The sequence below is a fragment of the Pararge aegeria genome, chromosome 20 (genome assembly GCF_905163445.1).
Source record: "Pararge aegeria chromosome 20, ilParAegt1.1, whole genome shotgun sequence".
NCBI classification, from domain to species: domain Eukaryota; kingdom Metazoa; phylum Arthropoda; class Insecta; order Lepidoptera; family Nymphalidae; genus Pararge; species Pararge aegeria.
In genome coordinates, this window is record NC_053199.1 from 14,461,782 (window position 1) to 14,487,684 (window position 25,903).

At 37.6% G+C, this 25,903-nt stretch overlaps 3 protein-coding genes across 3 annotated transcripts; all 3 read left to right on the forward strand.

Annotated features, from left to right (window-relative positions):
* Positions 1-726: 726 nt before the first annotated feature.
* Positions 727-10,244, forward strand: LOC120632826 (melanization protease 1-like). The gene is made up of 7 exons (XM_039902852.1): positions 727-926; positions 2,388-2,539; positions 3,115-3,325; positions 4,292-4,482; positions 6,125-6,230; positions 8,183-8,360; positions 9,356-10,244. Exons 1-7 carry the CDS (start codon positions 860-862, stop codon positions 9,591-9,593), a joined length of 1,143 nt encoding a protein of 380 aa, XP_039758786.1. The 5' UTR covers positions 727-859; the 3' UTR covers positions 9,594-10,244.
* Positions 10,245-17,788: 7,544 nt separating this feature from the next.
* LOC120632903 lies at positions 17,789-18,691 on the forward strand. Its single transcript, XM_039902940.1, has one exon. The coding sequence runs from the start codon at positions 17,789-17,791 to the stop codon at positions 18,689-18,691; it is 903 nt and encodes a 300-aa protein (XP_039758874.1).
* Positions 18,692-20,843: 2,152 nt separating this feature from the next.
* LOC120632682 lies at positions 20,844-22,042 on the forward strand. The gene has a single exon (XM_039902644.1). The coding sequence runs from the start codon at positions 20,899-20,901 to the stop codon at positions 21,805-21,807; it is 909 nt and encodes a 302-aa protein (XP_039758578.1). The 5' UTR covers positions 20,844-20,898; the 3' UTR covers positions 21,808-22,042.
* Positions 22,043-25,903: the final 3,861 nt, after the last annotated feature.

Consider the following 25,903-nt stretch of genomic DNA (forward strand, 5'->3'; position numbering starts at 1 on the left):
CTGTAGAACATGTAGGTACTTCTTTGTCTTTAACCCAAAGAAGACTTCTTTATCTTTTGTCCTATGTATAGAATGTAATTTCTTGCAAATTGCTTTCGTGATAGTATAGATATCTTCAGCGATAACATACCTAGTGTTAAGCTTAAGTTAAGAAATAGGTTATTGCGTAAGTAATTTTATTTCCACAATATTTTAGTTTTTTTTTTTGTAATTTATATTTTTTTATATTATTTTAAAAACTTTTTTTAGCTTTGCAGCAACCTTATGTACCCAGCGGATTTGCATGCTATGTTCGCATCGAGAAGGCACAATTGTATACACATGCCAAATAGTGCTACAGTCTATATTACACTAAACAGTTGATTGTCAGCGAAATAAATAAAAAAAAGGATTGATAAATCTTTGTGTACGATAAAGTATAATACTTCCTTTTTTTGGCATGCCCAAAGAATTAGGAGACCTGTAAATTTTCGAAATAAAGTTATTTGTGAATTTACACTAGGTACCTAATATTTCGGCATTAATAAAAATTATAAAATAAGGTAAATGTAATCCGTGCATTACAACAACATTAATGGTAACAAGTTTTAAAAAGTGTTAAAGAATAGGTTAAGGAAGTGTACACAATTTCAAACCAAATATGTTTACCCCAGTCTTGGTTTCTCATGACAATCATATTTATTAACAAATTGAATTATGAGTCAGTTCATAACACCACATCTTCGGTAAAACACGTTTTCATAACAAATTAATAATCAACAAAAATGTTTTTGCTTATTAATTAATTATTATTTGATTACAACTTTAACTGTTCATTAAATATTTTGAGAACGATTTAACGTAAAGTACAATAATCACGATGATGTTAAAAGTTTTATTTTGCGTGTTTGTGCTCACGGGAAGTGAATCTTTGTTCGCTAATGCATGTAAGTATAAATTCAAAGTCAAAAGTCAATGCATTAAAATTCAAATGCAAAAATTATTTATTCATGTACGCCTATCACTGGCACTTATACATAATTGTAAGGGGATGGTGATAACTTCGTTTGCCAACTTAAACCTAAAGCTACGAGGCTTCCAAACGCGCCTTGGTCTAAGAAGAGCCCACAACAAACTCAGCCGGGTAATTTTTTTGTTATCACCATCTCTCAGTAAATTAATATTAAGCTATGAATCCCTTATTCGAATAAGCCTATAGTAATCACTGTTGATGAATTATTATATATTTTTCCATGGTAATGAGGTAATGGTGACAACTCTTGTACATGTTAACTTACAGTTTATAACTTTCCCGAGTATATATATAACTAGCGGTTCCTCGCGACTTCGTCCACGTATGGTCCACGGATTTTTATAGAAGTTTTGAAGGGGAACAACTTTGTTATACATGATTTTATCGATCATTTACCCGTTTAAGCAGCAGTAGCTCTCAAAAGAAAAAAATCCCCCGATTTTGAAACACTATTCATTTGTGCTATGCTCCTAATGATTTTAACGTGATGATATATAGCCTTTTTTTCACATCGGACAAGAAGTTCCTGAGATCATAGCGTTCAAGTAAAAAAACAAGATATGTTGATACTAATATTATTACTCGTTTGTTTTGCTTACTATTGGCAGCCACACACCAGTGGTTAGGGCTTCGTCCTCGTCTTTCGGGGGGACCAAGTTCGACCTCTGGCACAGCACCTTTAGGAGTTATGCGCGTTTCTAATTAAATCAATAAAAATAACTATTACGGTGAAGAAAATCGTAGTGAGGAACATGCATATGCATTCACCACATAGTTCTCAAACGCGTGTGAAGTCTACTAATTTGGATTTCGCCAGCGTAGTGAACCCTTCTTAGTCTAAGAGGAGACTGTGCACTGTATAGAGCTGATATTGGGTTGTTGATAATGAAGGTGATCGTGGAAATGGACGAAAAATATGTTTATCCTGGATAAGTTGCTGAATAACGTGCCCACGCTATTAAATAAATAAGACTTTATTACCTGTGCAAGCCTTCACAGCGATATGATCAGGCAAACTTCTGCATACATTTTCTTTCAACGCTGTCATAAAGATAAGCTATTAAATACGAAAGGTAGCTCCAAACATTAGCGCGTTCCAACAGAAAAACAAATTTAAATAGAATTTACCATATATAATAAAACTAAACAGGCTTGTCCCATATTGATATTGATATTTAAAAAAATAACATGCAACTTTTAATTTAATTTTAATTTTACTTTTTCTTAGGAAAATACGTTCTGTTTTAGACAATATTTTTTGTCACTAAATATATCGCAAATTCACACCATAAAAACCCCGTCGTTTTGATCGCGGCTTGTCAAGAACGCGCTATTTTAGCGGCCAAACTGCACGGTGACTTTTTAATTGTTTCAGTTCGTGGGCGTCCTTGTTCCGACTGTGTTTCCATAAGATCTTGTGATTCGGCGATGCATTACGCTCGTAGACTCCACAATGGAATATTGCCAAAAGAAGACAGGAACACCTTTTTTGGATCCATTTGTAAGCACGCTAAAAACGAAACAAAGGTTAGTATAGATCAATACAAACTATCAAATTTAACTCTGACGTATGCAAAACTTTTTCGAGTTTTATGAATACTTGGAAAGTATACTTTTTCAAACAATTTAAAGAATTTTCCACATGGGTTCATAAATGCCAGAACTCGTAACGGTAAGTAACATGAAAAAAAGTACCACCGAATTTATTTATTTTCACTTTATTAGTACACCACAAAAAGAAAATAAAATTGACACATCAAGAGGAAACTTATAAAGTATGATACAAAAGGCGGCCTTATCGCTTATTAGTAGCTCGAGACAGGATATCGAATTAAGAACCTCCTCCATTCTATAGGGCGCTTAACATAATCTTACTATAATTTCATCTTTGAATTTCTTCGAAGCGATCAAAAGATAATTATGTTATTTTTGGCCATATTTTCGACTACCTGACATCCCAGCGATCATCCTGCTTTGATCCCGTGGACCAAAGGATATAGGGAAAAATATACATGAAAATGCACATTGCGAGATCGGACCGTTTAATGTGCTGAAAAATGGCGTATATATTCAGCTTTTTCACTGAAACAATTACGTTACAGGTGTGCTGCTCCGACTTTCCGGTACTTGAGACAGGATATCGTGCTGGAGGCTTTGTTCGAAAAACCCCCGAAGTGGATCCTATCGAAACTCATCCAAATATTGCTCTGCTGCCCAGCGAATGTGGAGACTCCGATCGCGCACGTATTATAAATGGGAATATCGCTCAATTGTACGAGTTTCCCTGGATGACACTCATCGCTTATAACACAAGTACACCAACTTTTTATTACCCGACTTATGAATAAATAAATAAATATATCATCATATCATCCCATCAGCGGCCCATTACAGGGCATGGGTCTCTTCCCACAATGTCTGACTGTCGGTGGAATAAGCTTTCAGTTCGAAGGACTAAGTATATAATTCCCTTTTAATCGCAAAAGCAGTCGATCTTCCTGAGCATTCATATAACATTGTTTCGAACCGTTTCAATGAGTTCCCATTCCCATCATCCACATATCAACCCATTACCGGTCCAATACAGGGCACGGGTCTCCTCCCACAATGAGAAAGGGTTAAGGTCGTAGTCAACAACGCTGGCCTAGTGCGGATTGGTGGACTCCACACACCTTGGAGAACATAATGGAGAACTTTCAGGCATGCAGGTTTCCTCGCGATGTTTTCCTTCACCGTTGAAGCAAGTGATATTTGAATTGTTTAACACGCCCATAATTTAGAAAAGCTAGGATTCGAACTGGGCCCCGTGAAGTCCTACCGACTGAGCTTATATAATATATGTGTATTGTCGTAATAAATATAATATAAATATATATATATATATTACGACAATACACATTGCCATCTAGTCCCAAAGTAAATGTTGTTTTTGTTATGGGTACTAAGACAACTCATGAAGAATTAAGAAAGAATATACATAAATACTTATAATTTACAGGTAAACACCCAGACAGTGAAAAAAATTCATGTTCATCACACAAACATTTCCCAGCTCTGGGAAACGAACCCACGGCCTTGGACTCAGAAAGCAGAGTCACTGTCCACTGCGCCGGTGGGCTGTAGGTGCATTGTCTTATTTATTAAATTGCCCCTACCTAGTTCAGAACCTGAGACTTCCCCTTTATAAGACAGGATTCAATGCACCAGTGAGGTCGTCGATTAATATGAAAGTCTCGAACTTTCTGAGTACACAATCATAAGTTTTTAAATTTGTTTTAGGCATTGGAATCCAGTTCCACTGTGCAGGGAGTATAATCAACTCGAGATACATTTTAACAGCCGCCCATTGCGTTGCTAATATCACACAATTTAAGAAGATAGCTGGCGTGCGCATTGGAGATCTTGACTATTATAATGATAATGACTGTCAAGGGTACTATCAAGATAAGATCTGTGAGAATAAGATTCAGGTAGATACACAACAGTTAAATAAAGCGGATTGGTGGACTCCTTATATCAACCCATTACCGGCTCAATACAGGGCACGGGTATGAGAAAGGGTAAAGGCCGTAGTGAACAACGCTGGCCTAGTGCGGATTGGTGGACTCCACACGCCTTGGAGAACATTATCGAGAACTCTCAGGCATGCATGTTTCCTCACGATGTTTTCCTTCACCGTTGAAGCCAGTGATATTTGAATTATTTAAAACGCACATAACTTAGAATAGTTAGAGGTGCGTGCTGGGATTCGAACTGGGCCCCGTGAAGTCCTACCCACTGAGCTTAAATAGATATATATATACTACGACAATACACACATCGACTAGCTCCAAGACCATACAACCTCACTCTTTCTTGGGTCGCTTAGTTAGGGCGGAAAGGCAGGACGAACAGACATACTTTCTTATTTATAATATTAGTAAGGATTACAATGCTACGCTTTTATAATATGATTCCTAAGGTGATTTTGGACCTGCCAATGCACAAGTTTAAAGAATTTGTTAAAACACATTTATTAGAGCGAGGTTACTATACAATTGATGAATTTTTTAATGACAAGGTTGCTTGGAAGCATCCGGCTCCGCTTTCAGCTCTCACAAGATAGAAAAATGAATGTTAAAATACAAAATGTAAATTGTTGATGTTGGAAAAGAGCAACTGCTGAGTTTCTTGCCGGCTTCTTCTCGGTAGAATCTGCCTTCCGAACCGGTGGTAGAGTCACTACAAACAGACAGACTTGACGTTTCAAAAGTGCTAATATTAAGCCAACTTAAAATAAATGAATTTTGAATTTTAATTTGAATTTGCGATTAAAAGGGAATCATATCCTTAGCCTCTTGAACTGAAAAGTTATTCCACCGACAGAACTATTACTGTGGATTGAAGTCAGATAGTCGGAAGTAAGAATTTGGGAAAATCAAAACAACAAGTCGTTCTGCAAGATTGCAGAAAACTTTTTCCGACCTCACATATCATGGGATGAGAGCACTAAGCAAGGAAGAGCTGGTTTCTTGTATTTCTTGTGTCACTAAGAAGTTGCTTCGTTTCACTCTCAGAGCACACTGAATCAGATCCAACGTTCCTTGGATTATATACCCATCATTGAAGGTATAGAACCTCGTTAACAAAAAAGATGTAAACTAATAATATTGATTTATGATTTACGTTCTCGGAGCTATTTCGTTATAAATAGATCTTAGGGTTGGTAGTTATGTGTGTGAAATTCCTACTAACGATTGATCATAAAATTAATGTCCCTTTTAGAAAGTTTCTTCGGAACAGAAATACAAAAGAAAATCAAATTTTCTTATTTTGCTAACCTATTCGTTTTTTTTTAGTTTTCCTAATCCTAAGGTTGCCTGGCCGAGTTCGCTACTTAGCGATAAGGCCGCCTTTTAAATCCTGCTTCACTTCATGTGTTTGTTCTTTTTTTTTTGTCTCGTTTCTCTGAGTGGTTAAGAAATAAAGAGTATAAAAAAAAAATACAATTGCAAATTTAGCCTAAGCAGACGAATTGGGAAACTTTAATGTCTCTCTAGTTATATAAATAAATAAAAGATAAAAAAAATTACAGGTTTAATCAATTTTTTTTAAATTTTACTTATTTTCTAGGATATAGGTGTCGATGAAATTATACCCCATGAGAGTTTTAACGGGAAATTACCAATAGAGGCAGACATTGCCCTAATCCGTCTGAAAGAAACCATTATCATGTACAGTAAGTATTTTAGAATAAATTCAAAATTGAACTAATAATAAGTGGCACCAGAAAGTTCGCCGAAAAACTTAGTTAAAGCCTAGACAAGAGTTGACAGGTAAATAGTAAAATCGTGTGTAGTTAAGTCCGGGACATCACATGTTTACTAGGATTTTTGTAAATTTAGTTGTGTCGGGCCATGGGATTTTCGGGACTTGAGACACGATTGTTGAAATTGTGGTATAATAATATTTATTTATTATTTATGTACCATAAATTGTGATTGTAAACATGAGATAAATGAAGTGTACAAAGAAAAGAATAATGTTATTATGTAAAGGTATATAACACACACAATTTACTTTATTTACAATTTTTCTTTATGTTTATGTGGTGTACAAAAATCGTATTCATTCTATAATTCATTCATTCATAATATACTTTATTAGCTTGCGGCACTCACTGTTAACAGCGCATAAGCATATCAGCATATCATCTTAACAGATAATTCCTATTTTTAAAGTTAATTCCAATTGCTCCGAAGGCATAACTATCGTTTTGTGACGTTTTTCTAAAAGCCGGCAACGCATCGGTGGCTCCTCTGGTGCTGCAGATATTTATGGGCAGCGGTGATCACTTATCATCAGGTGACCCACTTGCTCGTTTGCAATTAATATTAAAATTAATATTAAAAAAAAAAAAAAAAATTTGGCGAGTAGGTAGAGACCGTGATTCATGTCATTTTTTCTTTATTTATAGTTAGTTAGTTTAGTATTAGAAGAAGTGACATAATCAAAGAAGAACATGTGTGGTCAAATAGACGTATCTATAGGCTACCACTATTTTCTATTATCTTGCCGTTTCAAATAAATGAATTTTGAATTTTGAATTTTATCAGTGATATTTTGTATAGATAAGTTATAATTGACGAACCAAGATAGCTTACCTTATGGAGTGGAAAACCATCGCCTGTACACAGAGCAACACTTAGCTGGGCATGTAACGAAAACCTCCTGGAACGTGCCGCTCTGTGTCCATCAACCTGAGGAGTAGTTTTAAGCCTCATGAGCTATAATCACACCGGCACCTACGCCACGCCAAAATAGCAAGGTCGTAGAACTTCCCCGGACGAACTCTGTCACAAAAACTCTACACTACTTTTAGTAAATATCAAAAAAAATAGCACATCCACATTTCATACATACCAATAAACATATTAATACTTTTAATTTTAATAAACATTAATATATTGATTCGTTAGGTTAGGTATGGTTTTGCAATAATATTGAATTAAAATGATTTACTTAAATTATTAATTTATTATATCACGCGTTTCGGATTGCCTGTTAGCCTTCTCTAGCTCTCGCCACTGCTTTCTGTCGTGCGCTACTCTGCGCCAGTTTAGTCCCGCGGTCTGTTTAATGTCGTCTTCCCACCTCCTATATGGTCATGCTCTATTTCTCTTTCCATCTCGTGGGTACCAGTTTGTGACGACTTTGCTCCATTTTTGACTTTGTTGACATTGTTGACATTGTTGTTTGCCCATCCCAATTTTGGTATGTCAATTTTACTTAGAATATCAGTAACTCTAGTTTGATTTCTAGTTTTGTGTTGTGGTAAATTAAAAGTAGCCACAACTACTTTTAATTACCTCAATTTAATTTTATTCTGAAAAGCCTTGAGATCCAGGACATCTTGAGACTTTGATAGTCCGGGACGTCCTGAAACTTTGATCGTTGGTTCCCTCGTGAACCGAGACTTGCCGAATGTCGTAAAGAAAATAATCTCGAGAGTTCACACAACCTGGAACGGAGAATATAGATTTCTCTCTTGTGAGAGAGAGGTCTTGTGTCTGTGGTTTGATGATGCAGATGAATGAATGAATGAATGAATATACTTTTATTGCACACCACAAAAAGTACATAGTAGAAAATAATATAGCTTATTTATACATTATTGTTATTGAATTATAGATAACGCCGCTCCAATATGTCTGCCAAGGTATAGCAACCTGAGGAACGCAAATCTCGCAGGCAAGGAAGCTACAGTGGCGGGCTGGGGTATTACGGAAAACAATACTGCGTCCAGTGTATTAATGAAGGTTAAAATTCCGATAAAATCGAGTGATACCTGCAATTCTTATTACAATAGGTAATCTTATTGTCTTTAATTATATTGATAATGAGCTGCAGCCTACGGCGTTTGTCGCGGTTACTTAGCATGTTCATGTAGAACCTAATTGCGTATTTTGAGCATTATAATAAGTCTAGGATTTATGGTATAAGTTGATCATTTATTTATAGCTCTTTGCTCAACTTCTCTATATCAACTATAACTTTTATTTTCAACCAGCAGTGGTTGAAGTCGAACCCCAGCAGGGATGATTTTGGAGTTTATATTATTTATTCTCTGACTTGACTCGCAGGGTGATTACGTATCTCGCGACAGGCTTGCAACAGGCGTAAATCTCCCGATCAATGCTGTCAAACGTCACTTCTGTTTATTTATTGTATGGAAAAGTTTGACAGCAGTGATCGCAAGATTTACGCTTGTCACAAGATACGTACCCTGCCGGTTTGAGGCTTTGGCAGTGGGACCGACAAAGACGTAAGCAATATAGCGTTTCGGTACAATAAATATCGATCTGGCATAGCATGTTAGTCTGCATCATCACTTATGTAAGATTGTAATCAAGTGCTAACTTATAATAGAATTTAAAAAAAAACATTGGGTCACGCAAAAATTGGTCACGGAAGACGAAATTGTATCAAATTCGAAATTCAAAGTTCATTTATATCAAGTAGAATCACACTAAAAGCAGTTTTAAAAAGTAAAGTATGTACCTATGTCTGTAGTGACTCTACCACCAGTTCGGATATCACCGAGAAGAAGCCCGTAAGATACTCGTACATTTACCATTAGTTTTCTGATGAGTGCGGAGCTCTGTATCATCACGTATTAATATAATATGTTCTATATATTTTCTTAGCATTCAATCATGATTTTTTTTAGTCTGGATGTTCTTAAAAATATTCATTAGTCATTTTAGTACACATAACACCTTACTTTGGGGCAAGATGGCGATGTGTCTATTGTCGTAGTTTTAAAAAAAAACCTAAAAAGCCCATTTCTATGTATGATTTCAGGTATGAAAACCAAAAGCCAATGGATAAAGCATTTTGTGCTGGCTCAATAATGAAAGACTCCTGCGAGGGTGACTCTGGAGCACCTGTGATGATAGAGTCAGACTATAATCACACAAGACGTATAGTTCAGTTTGGTATCGTATCTTATGGGCCCAAGAAATGTGGCTCAGAATTCCCCGGTGTGTACACCGATGTGACAAAGTACATGGATTGGATATTAGATAATATGAGAGAATAAGTATCACACGATATTGTGGCTATTTTTCAAACGTACCATTAAAAGAAAGCAGAAAGAAAAAAGGTTTTTTTTATTTTGTCCAGCATACATAACATTTTATTAATTAATAAAACTGAAATTAATGCACGAAGTACACCAAAGACAAGTAAATTATAATAATAGCGACTAAAAGCGATCTATGCGAGGCAACCCAGCAAAGAAAAGAAAAAGCATTTGGATTGAAATGTACAAATGAGGAGATCCGAGAAGAACTGGTGACACCAACGTAGCTCAACGAGTCGCAAAGCTAAAGTGAAGCTCGGAGCTGGAATGGCAACCCCACAAGCAGCGTTGGTCGCCCAACAAGGTAATGAAAACGACATCAAATAAATCACTGAGAACTGCTGAAAAAGCGGCCCAAGAGTGTGGATTTTGGAACTCCCCACAAAAGTCACTCACTAACTAGCTTCAACCGATTGATGTTCAGCAATGTACGTCAATTAGTTGAAGTAATAATGATAAAGATGATCTTAGAGTGTAAATTAATGTAATTATTTGTTTTAATTGCGATTTCCCGTCCGTCATATAAAATTTATTTCCTTTACTTTTGTTTAGATAGCCTAAAATAGATCACTTTTAACAATAAGGTCGCCTTTTGTTTGTTATATTTCAAATGTGTCTAGTTTGTTTCCTGTATTTCAATAAAATAAAATAAGTAACTAAAAAAAACTTAAAACTGTAATCTTTTATTATAAACTAAGTACTATAGCATAAATTACTAGAATATAACTTAAGTCCATACGGAGTAAAAAATTATAATTAAACTGTAAACTCAAAAGTTAAGTCATTAACAAAAATGGTAGAAAATAAAAGTTAACAAGTAAACCGGATAGGAACACATAAATTTGTCTGGTGGGAGGCTTCGGCCCTTGCTACTTACCACCCTACCGACAAAGAAGTGCTTTAAGCGATTTAGCGTTCCGGTACGATACTTATAAACTAATAAAGTTGGAATGAGTAGACATGTATGCATTAGTACTTCGTTGTTCCAGGGGTATCTTTGCTTCCAAAAAGTAAAAAGTAAGAAAAGAAAAGTACTGATGTCGATAACACTTGTTTAGGCGCTATGGTGTATACGAAAAACGCAAGCAGCTGCTAGTGTACACTTTAAAATAAAAACTTTCAATAGGAAACATCCTTTCCTCCATAATCCTTAAAGTACTTTTAAATTGAAATATAAGACCAGCGTATCTAACTCAATTAATTCCCCGTACGATATCACCTGCTTATCAGAAATAACCTCAAACCACGTATGTAGAACGAGCTGACGCTCCCTGTCAAACATCAATTTATCTCCACATTAGAAAGAGATGGGCATCATTTTACACTTGCCTCTTTAAAAAAACACGACGAAATGGTTTTCTAGTACAGGAAGTATCGTACCTCGACTGGCCTGTTGCCAAAACCTTTTTCCACTTTGTGTGGAGGCTTATCTTTTGGTTAACTACATTCAAGAGTAAACTTTAATTTAAGAGATATAGAGTAGATTTTACTAGTGATAGTTTTTACATCTGATAAGGCATGCCGACTATTGAGTATCTTTGCCAATGCTCGATGTATCGTTAATGCGGAATAACTACTCTATAGAGGATTATAGCGTTTATGATCAGTGTAATAAATGTTATAGTTGTATTTTGTTTATTGTAGCCTTAAATCTAGTGATCAATAGGGTAAATAATTACGATAAGTAATTATACATATTATATATATAGTGTATATATTATATAGTATAAATATTGGTATGAAAAACAGCCGAAGAAGCTTAAGCGCAAAATCACATTAAACGATAATGATAAGAATATAGTAAAATTCAAGTAAAAATGAAATAGCAATAATCTTCCCGATAATGTAAAATGTTGATGTTGGAATAGAGCAACTGCTGAGTTTCTTGTCGGCTTCTTCTGGGTAGAATCTGCCTTCCGAACCGTGGTAGAGTCACTACAAATAGACCGACTTGACGTTTCAAAAGTGCGTATGCAGGTAGTGCGGGCCTACTTGAAATAAACGAATTTTGAATTTTTTGAATAATGTGTGAGAAAGTATCATGTGTCACATGTCTTCTGTGTATATAGAACGGAATTTTACTTTTATTCAAACTAAAACTTTTTGTTTTATTAAATTGCATTTATTAATAGCAATTAGTTCCGGACTGAAGGGCCAGTGTAATTACAGCTAGATGAGGCTGAACACCCTTATGTAGATGGACACAGGGCAAAACTTTGCAGGATGTGTTCCTTGCTTTACCCGGGAAGTGTTGGTTTGTTTATAGGCGATGGTTTCTGCTTGGTCCATTAATTAAATGTTATAAAAAAATAGACTTCTCTACAGAACGCAATTTTAATACTCCACGATATTTTTTAAATTCAAATAAAACTATATTTACTAAAATAAGAATAATACGCTTAAATTGACTTAATAATTATTATTGGTTGACACACACACATACACACATGTACATAACATATTTATATATATTAATATAAAAAATATATACTTATATATATATTAGTACACATGTACTATATATAATATCTCTATATATATATATATATATAAAAGAGAAAGTGTGTGGGTATGTTCCGTATAGGCTCCGAAACGGCTGGACCGATTTCAATGAAACTTTCAGGGAATCTCCGGATTGACCTGGCGAGTAATCCTGTAAAGTTTGGTGACGATCGGAGCACTCCTATTTTTGAACTGTCAAACTGTCAAATACAACTTTTATTTACTATGATGATATTCTATTGTTGGGTGTACATAGGTGTAGATAATGATCTTCACTCGCTCGAGAAGAGAATAGAAGAGAATGAATACGGAGAAAAAAAAGGATTTAATATATTATGACACCTAAATGAAAAATTTAATGATGTAAGTTTATTGTTTGAATAAAATAAAGCAAAATCTTGCCCGGCGAAACGGGCTGGGTACGCTAGTTTATTAGAAAATTAATTAAAGTTTAATATTTTGTTTGTTCATCACCTGTATTCGACTCAACTACTTCATTAAGTGAAATCTGGCACATAATTAGCTTGTTGCAACTGCCTCGTTGGTCTAGTGGTTAGCGTTCATCAATATTTCAATATTCAATTACTTTTGTTTTGTTTGTTTTTTCGTTCCATAAAGTTCCACGCAAGCGTGAGACTATTAAAATTACAATCTAGCCTTAAGGCTAATTACTAACATTTTTAAACCTAAACTTAAACATTTGTTTATAAGTTAAAATTAAGTCCAATGGCTTTTCTTAGGTGCTTAGCTAAAACTGGTGAATAAAAATAAAAAAAGAACTGAGAATCTCCGCTTTTTTAGGAATACGGTTTAAAGGCCCGAACTTACAGCGTCATAAAGTCAGTTTAACGAAACTTTGTGCTTACGACATTATTAGAGCTCGGGGTCAGGTGAAAACGATAGAGCCGTTTGCGCGCACTATAAATTCATTTTCTTTAAAGTTTTACCGGCGAAAAATTTATGCTTAGATAAATTGACTATCGGGCCACATCTGGTGTATAATAATTTCAGAGATATAGTTCAATCTTACAAAGACTCTCTTTGTAACAAACAAGACAAACTTCAATTGTCGAAAAAAAGACACCAACAATAGAAAAAAGGTATTTAATAGAATGAAAGTTTTAATGTACCACCACGTTTGACGTGTAATCTTGTTATCTCAGTATCGGAGAACCAAGTTTAACTCAACATTAAAATTTGAGATTTTTGTACAATTGAAACAATGAAATGACCGAATAGGAAGAATGAGGATGCAGACTTTGACAATTGAAAGTCAAACCTTTTTTTGTAAAACTAAAATGTTGGCTATAGCTATACTTCAGGGTGTCGATTTTTTATCGCATCGTAAAAATTTACTCTCTCTCCTTAACGCGCCAAAAAAAGTATAACTTCAAAAATAACACGCTAAGCAACAAACCATCGAGGTGTAATTTCATTTGCTTACCTCTCACCTTATAAAACAAGTGTTAATTAATAAAGTCAAGAGTATTGTTAAGACTTCAGCTCGGATTTCGGTGCAGACGAGTTTTCATTGTCGTTGTAGATACAGTCCAAAATCAACCTTCACTTATCAATTTTAAGGCACGGTTTTCTTGAGCATTGTCCTAAGGTTTAGAGATACCTTATTGGAATTACAAAGCTTGCTCTAGATGCCAATAAAACATTCAAAACACGACTCCATTACAAAGTTGATGCCATTTTAATTTTGGTATAAGCGGCTTTTTGTTATCTATATTTACTAATATTATAACGCCTCGTCATCGAAGTGAAGTTAACGTAATTTAATGACGTTGCAATTATTTAATACAATAATAGATTTATTAACTTGACGACATTGAATAGTAAATTCAACTAAACTAAATATTTCTACTAAAATCAATTAGAATCCTGAATTGAATCCTGAGTGGATTTGTAATAATACCGCATAACGATGTTTGCAAATTAGTATAAAATAAATAAATTTGACGACCTCCCTGGTGCTGCAGTGAGCGCGTCTTAAGTGGGAGCAAGTTAGGAGTTTATAACTTCTCAATTTTCTCTGGTCTGGTCTGGCCTCCCAGGCTTGGGTCTCGGCTAGTTAGCCCGTGGCCAATGGCCCTACCGACAAAGACGTTCCGCAAAGAGTTTTAACTTTCCGGAACTATGTCGCGTGGAAACCAACGGAGTTGGCGTTTAATGTAACTGCCACACCCCCGAGCCAGATTAGCCTGTTACCATCTCAGACAGCATCAACACTTACCACCAGGTGAGCTAAGTTGTAGGGGAATAAAAAAACTTACACATTGAAAACTTACTGTACGTTGAACACGACGTCAGAGTAGAAATAAAATTAGTTGGAGCACTCTCCCAATACATTTCAACCTGTACCGCAAACTATAAATCGAACCCGGGTGTTAACCAAGACAAACGCTTCGAAGCGAACTATCGAAACAAACCGACCAACTCTAAAACTTAACATTAAGAGATTTGGCACGGGATATAGGTTACCATGCTAATAATATTTATAATTTGATTTTAGCATTTAGCATTCCCAGCTCTAAGCTGTACCGAATAATTATTGGTAGAACAACATTCGTCGTTTGACCTTGAAATCCTAGCACAGTTTACAACATAATCATCAACATCACGTCAGCCCATTACCGGCCCATTATTGGGCACGGTTGGTGAGAAAAGTTTAGGCCTTAGTCCACCACGCTGACCCAATGCGGATTAGTGGACTGCACATGAGAAAGACGCCTTTGAGAACATGTATCACACATATGACACTAATATCACTAATATCACACACACTTCAGTTTAAAGTAATCAGCGCGTCTCCTGATGCCTCCTCCAGGTGTTTCCATGTGTACCGGTTCCAAGCTTCCATTGACCATAGTATGCTGCTTGATAGCATCAAACCATCGGTTTCTTTGTCTACTCCGTTTTCTTTTTGAGCCATCCCTAACTTCCTATTCAGTCAATGCTTTTGTCCATTTGACAGGAATTCTCAATTTCTGGTAAATTTCTTGTTATACAGTATTTTTGTTTTTTCAGTTCGCGGATATTTAAATATGAACCAAATTTTTTATTTTTATGGGCACCCTACAATAGCTCTCGGCTGTTAAATTTGATTTGGTTTTGGTTTTGTGGTTTCAAAATTATCCCAATGTTGCGTAAAGTTTCCTCCCGATTCCTTTATCAGAAGCAAATGATATTTTGATTGCTTAAAACGCACATACTCGGAACTTAGAAAAGTTAGAGGTGCGTGCGTAGATTAGAACTTTGCCCCCCGGAAGTGAAGTCGAGGTCCCAACCCCTAGGCTATCACAGCTCTTAGTTTGCAACAAAATTTAATAATTATCGTTAGAATCGATACAATCTTGGCTAGCACTACATGCCCATAAAACTTATCGAACGTGATGTTACGTAGAGCCACTTAAATTACGACATCAAACACTGTTGCACTTATCGGTAAACTGACAAATACTTGCATTTTGGAGACACGCTTTCGTATCGTAAAGCTTTTACTGTCAGTAAACTTATGAGTCTTCCCATTATGTTTAGTTTCATTTAAGACTTTCCGAGATAAACTGCTTACCGGTGTGGAGTCGTCATTTCTACGCCGCAGGACCTCAGCGTCTGCCTCTATCAGTTCTTGAGCTATGTGCCTCGACCATTGCCACTCCAGTGTGTGTGTGTGTTTGTTTGTGTTTGTGTACGTTTGTCTGTTTGTTGCGTCATACCGCCCAAACGGATGAGCTAATTTTAATGAATGAGGTGAATTAACGGGAGTGTTCAAAGTTGTTTCATTAAAATCGTTCTAAAAACGCCACACGAAAATGGCAGTTTACATGTTTTTCCAAAAATCCCTTCATAACTGTATACAAGTGAGAATTACTGTGCACTGTGACAAATGTAAAATCCAAGATGGCCACGAAATGGCAAATTACATTTTTCCATTTTTTTCACATCTTGCTCAATATGGCTGCCAAATTGAAAGTTGGGGTCTTTTTTTGTTATTTTTAATTTTATTAGTTATATAAATTTGTATAATGCATATAAGAAATTCGGAACCGAACTTAGTTAGAGCCATGCTGTTAGTTCTTGCCACAAAGTGTTTTCGTATGGATTTAAGATTATTAGAAAAACTAATTAATATTTTGTTTGTCTACCAAGTTTCACTTTACGAGTCTCTAAAATTTTAAGATCAGCCAAATCTGTGTCGTAACTTTAGATGACGCCTAACGTCGTTAGACATCACAAGAGTTCATGAAATGACGGCCGAGTGGGTTCGACTCCCACAACTGGAAGATGTTTGTGTGATGAACATGAACGTTTTTCAGTGTCTGGGTGTTTATCTGTATATTATAAGAATTTGTGTATATTATTCATAAAAAAATTCATCAGTCATCTTAGTACCCACAACATAAGCTACGCTTACTTTGGGGCTAGATGGCGATGTGTGTATTGTCGTAGTATATGTATTTATTATTATTTATTTAAATGTCGTCCGATTAAGGCGATTCCTAGATTTAGTGTAAACGGTCATTCTTCAAGCTATATCTGAATGCTTACTACTATAACTAAAAGGGAATTATAATCCTTATTTTAAGGAAGCTAAGGTAAAAGTTATGTTTTAGGATATTTTCATTATAAACAGATAAAACTGCTTTATACGATGACAGTAGGCCCCTCGGCACCACTGCAGCGCTTCTTCAAGCCTATAATTTGAAGGCGCCTTAATAATAGCATATTACGTTGTATAATGTGCTAATAGAGTTCCTTAAAAAGATAACGTTTCTAATAATAGCTTATTACGAGGCTCAATTTATGTAAGTGTTAGAACATTGAACACGCCATAAAAGGAGATTAGCCCGGCCGTATATCACGACCTAATTCACAAACTTTTAACAGTTGGCCCTTGTAAAAAATTCAGTGGCAGGCGAGTCTCAATAGGTTTTAGAGGAAAAGTTACAAATTACGTCGTTGGAGACGAAAATGCTTTTAAAATGTGGTTTGACGATGCACAGCTGCGACTCCGCTGCGAATTTATCTTTGGAAATTAACTGGTATTTGAGAGCCGAGCTGCGTTGTCTGGGAATATGATATGTAGCCTACTTCCTTACATTCACACTTACACACAGCACTTATATATATATTATATTATTTACAATATTAGTATCTATTTACACAACATATTAAACACTATATTATACACGGCATTCAAATCGTGCAATGGAAACACGCGCGATCGCTTCCTTAAACTCGTTTCACATACGCACACAAGCGCGCGTCGGCCACCGGCCGGGCGCGCGCGCCGTTTCTGTGGAACTTTAGTATGATCTCGATACTTTACGCAACACCTGTGTCGCTTGTCGCTATTCGTCATTGCTCTGCCATATTTTCGTCTATTACCGCTAATCTTTGCTTACAACTGTCACTCTATACTCCTTCTGCTTATTTTCTATGGTGTTTATCTTCTTCTGCCTATTTCTAACTTCTGTGCTTGTGTTTACTGTGTACCTATCACCGTGTGAACATTAAACGGATTTATCTCTGGACTACTTGTTTTCGTGAATCCCATAGAAGGTATTTATTAGAATAATTATATATAACTAACTATAGAAGAAGACAACAACCACCATAACTGGTGACCCCGATCAAACACAAAGATGAGTGATAGCAGTGATTCCGTAAAGACGGTAGGATCGCGAAAAGATACCGGGCATGTTACTACGCGACGTATGCAGCGAGCGCGCGTTTCCACTGAACGCGAGAAAAAAGACGTCCGTCATTTAAAAATTAAAGTTCCTCCATTCTCAGCCGAGGATCCTGAACTTTGGTTTGCCTTACTGGAAGGACAATTTGGAAGTTGTGACGTCACTGACGACTATTTAAAATTTACTCACGTCACAAATAATTTGGATTTGCAGTACGCGAAGACCGTGAAGGATATTATTGTCAACCCCCCGGTGAATAACCGCTACAATAAAATTAAAACCGAATTAATCAAGCGACTTTCGGCTTCTCACGAGAAAAAGGTGAAGCAATTACTCACGCATGAAGAACTTGGGGATAGAAAGCCTTCACAATTTTTAAGGCATCTCCAAGACCTTGCTGGCCCATCCGTTCCTGAGGATTTCATACAGTCAATATGGAGCAATCGCCTGCCGCACAACATTCAGACTGTACTGGCATCCCAAACGACTCATTCCCTCGAACAGCTGGCAGACCTGGCAGACCGTATACAGGACCTGACGTCATCGGGTACTATCGCCGCAGCGTCTTGCAGCCCACATGCGTCCCATCAGTCGGACGAGATTGCAGAGCTTAAGAAGATGGTGCAGCAGCTCACGTTGAAATTGGACGAGCATACCCGAGCATCATGTTGTTCCGCCGGTCGTTCTAGATCGCACGAACGACGTCGTATACCACCACGACAGAGAAGCCGTTCAAACTCGAGCTACAAGAGGTACCCCGTATGCTATTACCACAACAGGTTCGGGGCAGAGGCCCGCAGATGCGTAAAGCCCTGCGACTTCAAGAATGCGGAAAACTCCAAGGGCAGTCGCTAATGGCGACAGACGATTGTCCCTCATCATCAGGTCGCCTCTTCGTCATGGACCGCAGCACGAATACCCAGTTCCTGGTGGATACTGGCAGTGACCTTTGCGTCTACCCTCGTTCTGCGCTTCGGGACCGTCGAGCCAAAACAAACTTTGAGCTTTGTGCAGCGAATGGAACTGTTATTGACACTTTCGGCTTTATAAACCTTAATTTAAACTTAGGCTTAAGGCGCGACTTTCCTTGGCAATTCATTGTGGCTAATGTAACAAAACCAATAATTGGCGTTGATTTTCTTAGCTTTTATAATTTAATAGTAGATTGCCGCAATCAACGCCTAATTGATAATACCACTTCTTTGTCTTGTAATGCTTCTTTTGCTCAATCTGATCTTTTTTCTGTTAAGGTTTCGACAGGTGACACACGTTTTCATGATGTACTGAGTAAGTTTCCAGAAATCACTCGACCTTCAGGCACGCCCGTGATTCCAAAGCACAACACAGTACACCACATCAGAACCACGCCAGGACCTCCTATCTCAGGTACCCCTCGGAGACTCGCACCTGATAAACTCAAAATTGCCAAACAGGAATTCGAGCTTATGCTTAGTAATGGCACAGCTCGTCCTTCTGAGAGCCCTTGGGCTTCACCCTTGCATCTTGCACCTAAGAAGGACAACGGCTGGAGACCTTGCGGGGACTATCGTATGCTTAACGCACGGACTATCCCAGACCGTTATCCTATTAAGCATATCCACGATTTTTCCCACAATATTGCTGGTTGCACTGTCTTCTCAACAATAGATCTGATGAAGGCCTATAACCAAATCCCTGTTTTCGAGGCCGATATTCAAAAAACCGCAATTACCACTCCATTTGGCTTGTACGAGTTTCCCTTCATGACTTTCGGTTTGAGAAACGCAGGTCAAACATTCCAAAGGTTTGTTGATGAGATGACGCGAGGCCTAGAATTTTGTTACGCTTACTTGGATGACTTCTTGGTGTTCTCCAAGGACGAGACCGAGCACGAAGCCCACCTTCAGATACTTTTCACTCGCATGAAGGAATATGGCGTCTTGGTCAACACCTCAAAGTGCGTCTTCGGAGCATCCGAAGTAACTTTTCTTGGTTATCGTATATCAGCATCCGGCACCAAGCCTCTGGAAGCCAAGGTGCAGGCTATTAACGACTTTCCTGCACCCAAGACAGTCAAAGAGCTCAGGCGATTTCTTGGAATGCTTAACTTTTACAGGCGATTCTTACATCACTCTGCCTCCATCCAAGCACCCTTGAACGCCTTATTGACTGGCAATGTTAAGGCATCTCAATCAGTCAACCTGACTGGTGATACCCTGCTAGCGTTTGACCAGTGCAAGAAGAGTCTCGCTAATGCAGCATTACTCGCACACCCAGATAGTCAGGCTGAACTCGCTCTGGTAACAGATGCTTCTGACCTGGCAATGGGTGCAGTACTGCAGCAACTAAAAGACCAAATCTGGCAACCATTGGCATTTTTCTCACGAAAGTTGAGTCCCTCCCAACAAAAATACTCACCTTATGACCGCGAACTCCTAGCTATATACGAAAGCATCAAACATTTTCATCATATGCTGGAGGCAAGGCATTTCGTAGTATACACCGACCATAAGCCGCTCAGTTGTGCTTTCAACGAAAGGAAAGCTAACTGTTCGCCTCGACAATATCGTCATCTCGATTACATCTCGCAGTTCACCACCGATATAAGACACATTTCGGGTAAGGACAATGTCGTCGCCGACCCACTGTCACGTATCGAAGAACTGCAGATGCCAATCGACTTAGACGTGCTGGCTTCGTCGCAAGCTACTGATCGAGAGTTGACTCAAATTCTAGAAGGTGAATCATCACTCCGTCTGGAAAAATTAAATATCCAAGGCTCTCGTACCGAACTTTATTGTGACGTCAGCACCCCCTCACCCAGGCCCTTTGTCCCCAAACTTTTGAGGAGACAAATATTCGACAGCTTTCATAGTCTCAGCCACCCAGGCGCTAACGCCTCAGCCAAGCTGGTTGCTGAGAGATTCGTCTGGCCTGGTGTGCGCAAAGACTGCCGAGCTTGGTCTCAGCAATGCTTGGCCTGTCAACGCGCCAAGGTTAATCGTCACGTGTCATCTCCATTGGGCACGTTCTATCTTCCCCGCGCCCGATTTGCCTTCATTCACGTCGACATTATTGGCCCCATGCCTATTTCACAAGGCTACCGATACTGTTTTACCGCTGTGGATCGTTTCACACGTTGGCCCGAAGTCGTACCTATGGTGGATATGACAGCGGAAACTGTCGGAAGAGCACTGATATCGTGGATATCGAGATTTGGATGTCCAACAGATATTATCACCGACAGAGGGCGACAGTTTGAATCTTCACTTTTCCAATACCTTGGCAAAGCAATTGGATTCAAACACCGCCGAACAACAGCATATCATCCTGCGTGTAACGGCCTTGTCGAACGATTCCACAGGCAGTTAAAAGCGGCAATAATGTGCCATGCCGACGGGAATTGGGTGGATACGTTACCTTTGGTGCTGTTAGGAATTAGAAGCGCATTTAAAGATGACCTACAAACGTCATCAGCCGAGTTGGTCTACGGTGAGCCCTTACGTTTACCCGGAGAATTTTTCCAGGCAACAGTCCCTCACTCCACCGATATATCGGACTTTACCACTCGGTTGCGCCAACTAACATCAAAGCTACAACCCACACCTGCTTCTCGTCATAACAAACACAAAATCTTCATATATAAAGACTTAACTTCGTCTAGTCACGTATTTTTAAGGGACGATGCATTGCGTGGTTCTTTGCAGCCTCCTTACACCGGCCCCTACGAAGTACTAGAACGTGGCGACAAAACTTTTAAAATTTTAGTAAAGGGTAAGAGTGTCACTGTATCCATAGATCGACTCAAACCGGCCTATATGCAGACTGACCCATCTCCCACCCCTGCCACTACCCCAATTAACCCCGGTAATCCTAATCTCTCTTCTCCGTCTGACCCTGTTCCTTTAGCACGGAACACTCCAGTTCAAGATGACGTCAAAAAGTCACGATCAGGTCGCATAATTCGCTTCCCGGATTACTTTCGCCCGTAGTGACGGTCTCTGGAGGGGAGTGATGTAGCCTACTTCCTTACATTCACACTTACACACAGCACTTATATATATATTATATTATTTACAATATTAGTATCTATTTACACAACATATTAAACACTATATTATACACGGCATTCAAATCGTGCAATGGAAACACGCGCGATCGCTTCCTTAAACTCGTTTCACATACGCACACAAGCGCGCGTCGGCCACCGGCCGGGCGCGCGCGCCGTTTCTGTGGAACTTTAGTATGATCTCGATACTTTACGCAACACCTGTGTCGCTTGTCGCTATTCGTCATTGCTCTGCCATATTTTCGTCTATTACCGCTAATCTTTGCTTACAACTGTCACTCTATACTCCTTCTGCTTATTTTCTATGGTGTTTATCTTCTTCTGCCTATTTCTAACTTCTGTGCTTGTGTTTACTGTGTACCTATCACCGTGTGAACATTAAACGGATTTATCTCTGGACTACTTGTTTTCGTGAATCCCATAGAAGGTATTTATTAGAATAATTATATATAACTAACTATAGAAGAAGACAACAACCGCCATAGATACATATTATTAAACAGTACCTAAGTAGAGTTTTAAAATAAAAAAAAATGAGTCATGCTTTGTTGTGAGCTTCTTCTTAGATCAGGGCGTTTTGAAACCTTGTAATTTTTAAAACTCATATAAAAATATGGAACCGACAGAACCTGCGACAGTCTGGCAATCGAAAAAAAAGTGCCATCCCTTGTTTCAAAAGTATACACTGTAATATGGACCTTAAAAAGAAAATCTAAGCTAATAGATTTTCTACTAGATGGCGCTACAGTCGCTATAAGATTGATATAAAAAAGCGTACACTAAATTCGGTAACGGCGGTACGAGAGCCGTAGCTTCCTGGTCAAAGCGCTCAGACCGCGATTGTCTAAATAATTTTTTAATAGTAAAAAAGTAAATAATATTCTAAAAAGTGTTAGGCCGAAAAATATTCTTAGTACCAGCCAGGAGTTGGGGAATTGGCAGGGTCAACTCCCGTCCCTCGGGCACATTAAGCCGTCTCGTTTAATATAATATTCGTAAAGCGTGGTGGGTCTATGCACTAAAACCGTCTCGTATGAGACGAGGCCTGTGCCTGGTACGTTAATAGGCTGAAGATGATGATGAAGCTCTCAGCAAAAAAAAACGATAGGTTAAATTAAGCTAAAGAGACACTTCCGGCCTAAAAACAAACGTAACATAAATAGTGTTTCACGATCTCACATTTAACGGCCGACTGGCGCAGTTATCCTACTTTCTGCCTACGTTTCCAAACGCCGTGGGTTTGATTCCTACATCTGTAAAATGTTTGTCTGATAAACATACATGTTTTTTAGTGCCTGGGTGTTTACCTGTATATTATAAGAATTTATGTATATTATTCATAAAACAATTCATCTGTTTTCTAAGTACCTATAACACAAGCTACGCCCAAAGTAATTGGGACTAGATGGCGATGTGCGAACTGACGTAGTATATTTAAAGGTGTTCCCAGTTTAAATGTGACAAAACACTGCACAAAGTATTCCAACGTTATGTCAAGTTTACAAACAATGCCCAAAGCTTATTTTTAGCTTTAGCTGTCTAGGAAATAATAAAACCAATCGTTTATCTAAATTGCCGTCAATATATCACAAACAGGCTCCACAATGGTAGCACTAATGGCTTGTACAGCTTAAACAAAACGAGATACGGCACCTTTATCGTAAACGAGAGCTTTGTTCCCATCGGCCCTCGATACAAGAGACATTTTGAGCTAACTGCCGACTTTTGTGGCGAAGTGGCTTAAGGGTTCTTTAGAAAGCTACGTCACACCTACAAAGGGAGGGGACATGCAATCAATAGCCCTAAAGGGCAAACTAAAGGCCAAAAAGGCTGTGGATTATTGATATCTGTATTGGTAGACATGAGTAGATCGGGCGCCAGAAAAATAAATGTACTAGATACTTTATTTAAAAAATAAAACGTACCTTTCTATTTAAATAAATGAAGAGAAATTCTTCTCCAGCTCAGGCAATCCATATTTGATTATCATTTTTGACGCTTACGACGTAATTCAGAACTTTTGGCTAAAATTTATATGTACGCCTTATTCATACCTACTGGAACTATTTCCTACTGAACAATTAAATAAGAACCATTAGAAAAGGTACGTGAGTGAAGTGACTGCATGCATCGAAATAAATTCAAGGGTTTTTATAAAACTAGAAAAATTTAAAACTATAAAAGGTCCAATTCGGTTTACATAAAAGATATTTTGAAAAACAATTAGGGGAACTCTTTCTTCAAAGTATAAATGGAAGTGCTAAAGTTCGTAAAGATCGGTGCAGTGGTGGAGCTGATCATACACGTTGTTAAAAACAAATAAGCAAATGGAAAAACTTTCTCATCTATAATATTAGTACAGATACCAACGTTGATAATATCCAAAAAACAGCACTTGTATCAAGAAGTGTCAACGCCACAACAAAGACGTGTGTTTACTTATGTAAACACACGTCTTTGTTGTGTCATATTATGAGGCGCCATCTAGTAAGCAAGCGGCGCTCTATGGTATCGATAAATCACTAACAGCTGAGGCAAAACGATATTGCTTTAAGTGCTAAGTAATACCAACACACGCCAGTAAAAACACGTGTAAATGACACTTTATACACCAAATATAAAAGCTAATAATTCCAAAGCGTATCACTAGAGGGCAATATCATACTATATCAAACTGCGAACCATAAAACATGGAGGAAATACTAAATGCGCTTAACAAAATAACAAAAGAACTGGACATGCAGAGACATGAAATTCGTGAAACAGGAAAAAATGTGACGGAAAAAGTTACACAAAATATTAATCAAATGTTGGAAGAAAAATTTTTAATATTGGAGGAAAAACACGAAAAACTTAAGGAAATCGTGGAAAATCAGGAAAAACGACTCTACTATCTGGAAAAACAGGCTAGAAAACGAAATTTAGTGATTTTTGGTATAGAGGAGACTGAAACATCATATGAAAACCTGGAAACGAATATTATGAAATGGATAGATCAATATTTTGCTCTCAAGCTCACGTACAGTGACATCCAGGAAGTAAAAAGAGTAGGAAAGAAGGAGAAAAGACCACGCCCAGTAATAGTTACTTTCTTAACACTCGGCATGAAAATCAAAGTTTTAAAGCAAAAAAGAGCACTGCAAGAAACACAATACTATATTAAAGAGGATTATCCAAAATATGTACTGGAAAAAAGAAAGGAACTACAAGAGCAACTGCAGTTGGAAAGAGAACAGGGAAATAGAGCCCGAATTAAGTATGATAAACTAATTATTTCAAAAAACTTCACTAAACGAAAACTACCTATTTCACCAGAAAATGTCACAGCATCAAATATAGAGACAAATACACAAACAAATAAAAAGAACAAAATACAACAACGGAGCACATCAGTAAAAAGGTCAAACAGCATCTCAGAGGGTGTCATAAAACCGGGTATACTAAATTTCTTAGTGAATAAAGATACAACCAACATAACCAGAAATCAAGACAATAATTTGTAGCAGAAAATCCCCTCCTCCAGCAAAGATGTGACAAACAAACGTACTAAAGCAAAAAACATATATTATCCTCCAACCCGACTGGCCCTCGTGGAGGATTATGGCCAAAACCCTTCAAACGAAACCAAACTATTAAAAAGCGAGAAGAACAAATGTCATCAAATTCAGATTGCAACATATAATGTCAGAACTCTATCCTCATACGAGCGCTTATTAGAATTAGAAGAAGCAATAAAAATAATTAAATATGACGTTATAGGACTTTCGGAAATAAGAAGGCTTGGTACAAAAATTGAAGAACACAATAATTTTATACTATGCTATGTTGGTCAAACGCCTGGAAAATACGGAGTAGGCTTTATAGTAAAAAAGTCTCACAAAAACAACATAGAGAGCTTCACTGGTATAACAGAACGAGTTGCAGTACTAAACATGAACTTCCAAGGATACATGTTCACCATTATACAAGTATATGCACCGACGGAAGCAGCAAGCGAATATGAAATAGACGAATTTTAC

Bases quoted from the DNA above. Each gene is read 5' to 3' on its own strand.
- LOC120632826 (XM_039902852.1), top strand. From the start codon at position 860: ATGATGTTAAAAGTTTTATTTTGCGTGTTTGTGCTCACGGGAAGTGAA. The intron at 4,483-6,124 runs GTAGATACACAA...CTTATTTTCTAG, and splicing joins TCTGTGAGAATAAGATTCAG to GATATAGGTGTCGATGAAAT. The intron at 6,231-8,182 runs GTAAGTATTTTA...ATTGAATTATAG, and splicing joins AGAAACCATTATCATGTACA to ATAACGCCGCTCCAATATGT.
- LOC120632903 (XM_039902940.1), top strand. From the start codon at position 17,789: ATGAGTGATAGCAGTGATTCCGTAAAGACGGTAGGATCGCGAAAAGAT.
- LOC120632682 (XM_039902644.1), top strand. From the start codon at position 20,899: ATGCCTATTTCACAAGGCTACCGATACTGTTTTACCGCTGTGGATCGT.